Source organism: Vicia villosa, unplaced genomic scaffold, assembly GCF_029867415.1.
Source record: "Vicia villosa cultivar HV-30 ecotype Madison, WI unplaced genomic scaffold, Vvil1.0 ctg.002222F_1_1, whole genome shotgun sequence".
NCBI classification, from domain to species: domain Eukaryota; kingdom Viridiplantae; phylum Streptophyta; class Magnoliopsida; order Fabales; family Fabaceae; genus Vicia; species Vicia villosa.
The window spans coordinates 179,910-184,727 of record NW_026705868.1 but is presented as its reverse complement, the minus strand read 5'-3'; the positions used below and the strand labels follow the sequence as shown (position 1 = coordinate 184,727).

Below are 4,818 nucleotides of genomic sequence, written 5' to 3'. Positions count from 1 at the left end.
TCGAACAACTAGATATAGAAAAATACCTATAAAAAATGTTATCCCTTATTTTCAACGTGCGAAAGATTTTTTTTTTGCGCTTCTCGAAGGCGTAATTTCAAAAGAACGCCCCCGCCCCTAAAATCCGAAACTAGTTGAAGGAAAATTTCAAAATTAACTATTCGAATAAAAACATGGTCTTAGATAAAGCATTATAACGAAAATTTTATGAAGACGATATTTAAGATAAAACTTGATTGTTGGTGTCGATTTCAAATGACAACATAAGCCACATAGATAACATCAAAAAGAAAAAGTAATTCTACATACTTTGATTGCACCGCAAAAGAAGTTGTACTTGTTGAGACGGCAGAAAAAAATAATAATAGAGAATGTGGATGACAGCCAATTATAAAAACATTGGTGACAAATGTATGTGACTCATAAATACAAATACCTACGGCATGTTTAGCTAGAGCAACTTGGAAGCAGCATGTTCTCACAAGAAGCCAACAAAAAATATCACTGTTTTCATGATTAAGATGGGGCTCCAAACTCATAATCTAATGCTCCAACCCCACCATGATGCTGCTTTATATTAAAAGTGATTAAAATGCATCACATGTTATCTACAATCATGACTTCATCTAAAGTCTAAACAAACAGTTTGTAACCATATAGTATAATAATAATTCATTTTTCCATTATAATATTTGCCTTAGAGAAAACTCAACCTCAACCAGAATCATTCCTTTTGAACATCTGCTTCATCAGAGACAGAATACAGACTGAGAGTGTATATAGAGTAATGCATTAATGTAGCAAGATATTGATGTATATAAGTAATCAAATCAAAACGAAAAAGGAAACAGAGGCTTTCATTTATATACATATAAGTTTCATTTCACAAATTTATCCTACAAGTTATTTATCAGACAAGCCTTCGGAGGAAAAAAAGAAATAAAAAATGAAACCAAAATACAAGCATTATCTACAGTAGTTCTTCCGGCACCTATTCAAATATCATAAACCAGAATTATCCTAACAACAACCTATAAACCCTTATTATTCGTCTATAGTGCTCTATCTATCATCATACCAAAGTATTGCTCAACTTCAAAACTGGCACGAGGTACCAAGCCTCTGTATCTGTCTCTGACCTATGGTTATGGATTTCCTCTTGGAAAATGCCGGGTACAACAGTTCTTGAAACTTGTCTAGGAACATTGTCCATTGATCTTCAGTCATATCTGCCATGCTCACAAAGCTTATGCTTGCAGGAAGCTTCTCGTTGGCGCTCCTACGACCAGATGATGTATTCCCGTATTGGCCATTATCTGCTTTTCCTCCTGAATGCTTCTGGTGTTTCTTGCTTGCCTCACTTAACATGATGTTTTTCAGTGACACGGAAATTTCAGAAACCTTTGGGAGTTTTTGGCGAGGAGGAAAAGTGACAACTTTAGGATATTTTCCATCACCTTCTTCTTCCTCCTCCTCCTCAATGCTCTCGTAAAATTTGGAAAACGGGTTACGACCATACCCACTTCCATGTCCAGGCTGAAAAGGTGCTCTAGTTAGGGAATTGTCCATTGTCATCTTCATACCAGTTTCTGACCCAGCTACATCACAGTCTATATCGAACAGGAATTCATCATCTTCCAGGTCAGTCCTTGGAGATAGCTCTTCCTTTTCTGCCAACAACTTCCTTGCTTCCAAACAAACAACCTCCAGTTCACTGGGTTCTTCCTCGCCACTACGGAATTCCCTAGTCATCATCTCACCAATTTCAGCAAGGCACAGTCCATAAGTAGCAGCTTCCTTGAGGAAAATGGTGCAGAGTAATAAGACTCTCAAACAGGCTTCACGAATCATAGGCAGTTCCTTACGTAACATCTCACAATCTCGAGCAGGATTGAGATTTTTTATATAAGAAAGCTCGTCCTCCGAGAATGGAATTGAAGCCTGAGGCCAATGAATCCACTCGAAGTATGGGTCCTCCAAAGCTTCTGGCAGGCAAAGCCCGTGATCGATAGGGATTAAATCCACTTCACCAAAAGCCCCAACTTTTCTAACTAACAAATTGCCACCATGTCTATCTGTGTTAAGAATCCTAATGTCTAATATCCCTATACGATGCACAGCAGTAACAGGGAAACTAGATGTCCCATAGTCACTTGCATCAAAATCATGAGGTATGAACTGCTGCAGCGATGCAATCTTGCTAACCAGCTTCTTCTTCTGGATGTTTTTCCCATTGACTCCATCATTGATATTGAATATTGAGTGAGTAATCTTCACTAAGGCAGTTGCAGGTACTCTGGCAAAATGACCATGATCAAGAAGATAAGCTGCAACTTCCCTGTAGCCGGTTTCGCCAACCCGAACTGAACGTTTCAAACCAGGTTGTCCAAGAGCTTTACCAACAAAACCTTTTGGATTGTTTGGAGCAAAAGGCTCCTCATCTGTTGGTTTCACAATTGCAACACTCTCGCCTCTTCTGTTCAGGAAGTAATATGCACCCCCAAGCCCACCATGAACTAGAATTGGTTCTATCCCAATCTTCATTGCCTTCACAATGTCCTTGACCATATGCTTCATTATATCCAGGTTGCTTGATTGCCCTAATATCTCAATAGGACCACTCTTGTCACTTTGCTGCATATCTCGCCCAGTGGGTGAGAGGCATGGAGTGGATGAACTTCGATGCATAAGGTTACGTGTAAGAAGAAGGGCGGTATCGTTCCGAACATAACTAAGGTCATTCTTCAAGACAACATCCCCAAAAGTAAGAGAGCTCTCTTCGGTTGGGACATTAAGTGCAATCTGCAACCTCTTCTTCACAGTATGTGCATTGTCACTACGATCCAATTCCATGCTCAAGACACACCCAGTTTCAGTTTGCACAAAAACCCTTCTCTTGCCAGAAGGTTGCCTCCCTTCCATTCTCTTACTTTCAAGGTACTCCCTACCAAGCGGACTACGGAATAAAGCCACAGCCATCTGAGTTTGAACAGGGCTATCTGATTTACGAGACATGTGTCGGGGCTAGGATTGGGTAATTTCGGCAGATGGCAAGAGAGGTGGCAGTGGAATAAAGCTTCTTCTGTCCCAAGAAGTCGCCAAACTCCAAAGCCAATGACACTTGTATGAAACCAATCTCTAGATCCCCAACGATCATTAATATTGACAAAAGTATTAAACCACACAAGTTCCCAGAGCAAATGAATTGAAGAACTAAGGCAAGATTGGAGATAGACACTAGCTGACAGCTACATTGATGCCATCAGGAGACAAGGTTCATAGGACAACAAAAAAACTGCAAATTCATAAGATTCTATCAAAATTCTCATCATAACAGTACAGATCTGTAAGAATAGTACAAAAAAATCCTAAAATCATGAACAGCAAGCAACAGATTAAATCAATTACAACTCAAAGTACTAACAACTACAGTCAATATGCTAATATGGAAAGACATTATTCTAGAAAACTCACAGATTTAACACACTGTTCAGTTTTAATAAGAGTGTCTGCAGATTCAAATACCATTAATTTTATTACTTCATCACCTTTTCTATCACAAGTATTATTCCATTACCTAATTAATTACACATCTATATAAAACGTTTACAATTAGATTATAAGCTCAGTATCAATGATAAATCACCCGTTATGTTTTGCCAGAGATAGCCAGAGAGATTAATCCTGAGGCATAGAGATCCCCAAATTGGACTTGATCTCCCCCAACAAAACCTTCACCTTCACCACTTAAAAGACATGGATCTGAGACAACATGCTTAGTAACATTGATTGGTCAATACTGAACATTGCACTACATAAGCTGCTTGTTACAAATCACATTAAAAATATAATAACACAAACAAATTGTAAGCTAAACCAGAATTAATAAACTTACAAATAACATTTTGAATTCATATAGAAAAAAACTATATATGTTTACAAGTTATTAATTTGAATCCAAAAACACGTTCAATCTAAAATTATTTTTACTTTTTTGGGGATTTCAGCTTCTGTATGAACAGGTACAGATGTAAGCTCTAACATCTAGTGATCATTTCACAATTCCAAAATCAACATCATCATTTATCCAAAACAAAAACATGCAACACCAATTCGAAAAACATCAAAGAATCTAACAGCACTAAAAAACACATGCTTCGATTCATTTCCAGCAAAGAAAATTTTACAGAACAAAAAAAAAGAAAGAAGAAAGATCCATCGCAATACCTCGTGATTATTGGATCAAATTGAACGATGGAAACAAGAAATCAACGGAATGAGAGAAATTCTTGACTACGCCATTGAGCTTGAGCTCCAGCAATGCTAGATCCGAACAATCGAAGAGAATTAACCGTCGAATTGTTCGGATAAACCGAGGGAGAAACGAAGAGAAAATCGTATGAGAGAAGACTCGTCCGAGTTGGCTCAGAACTCAGAGATATCCTACGAACTGCAACGAAAACGAAACCCTCTCTTTCTCTCTCAGTTTCTTCTTCTTCGTTTTCAGATAAATGATTCTGAGAAAGAGAATGAGAACGTTCTTTAACCAACGCGTGAAGTGTGGTTAACAAATCTAACCGTGGTTAGGGAGCTTGACCGTCTTGAGGAAAATAGAAGAGTCTAGAACATGGAATATGGACCGTGAGATGATGGAGATGAGAAGTGATATTAGCCGTTGATTTGGGGGCACGTGGAGAGAATAGATTGGGAAAGTCACGTGGGAGTGGCAGATAGTAAATGGGGTGAGAGGTTTTGTCACAGTTTTCAGGACCAATCTGACCGTGGATCTATGAATGAGCAGAGTGAATTTGTCTATGT

At 38.3% G+C, this 4,818-nt stretch overlaps 1 protein-coding gene across 3 annotated transcripts; it reads right to left on the bottom strand.

The window, feature by feature from the left end:
* Positions 1 to 838: 838 nt before the first annotated feature.
* Positions 839 to 4,551, bottom strand: LOC131638218 (phosphatidylinositol 4-kinase gamma 7-like). Of its 3 annotated transcripts, none has more exons than XM_058908765.1 (3): positions 4,228 to 4,551; positions 3,647 to 3,775; positions 839 to 3,295 (listed from the first exon to the last, which is right to left on the bottom strand). In XM_058908765.1, the coding sequence occupies exon 3, from the start codon at positions 3,013 to 3,015 to the stop codon at positions 1,096 to 1,098; it is 1,920 nt and encodes a 639-aa protein (XP_058764748.1). In that variant the 5' UTR covers positions 3,016 to 3,295; positions 3,647 to 3,775; positions 4,228 to 4,551; the 3' UTR covers positions 839 to 1,095. The 3 variants fall into 3 exon arrangements, with proteins under 3 accessions (XP_058764748.1, XP_058764749.1, XP_058764747.1); XM_058908766.1 differs by having other exon boundaries at positions 3,647 to 3,762; XM_058908764.1 differs by lacking the exon at positions 3,647 to 3,775.
* Positions 4,552 to 4,818: the final 267 nt, after the last annotated feature.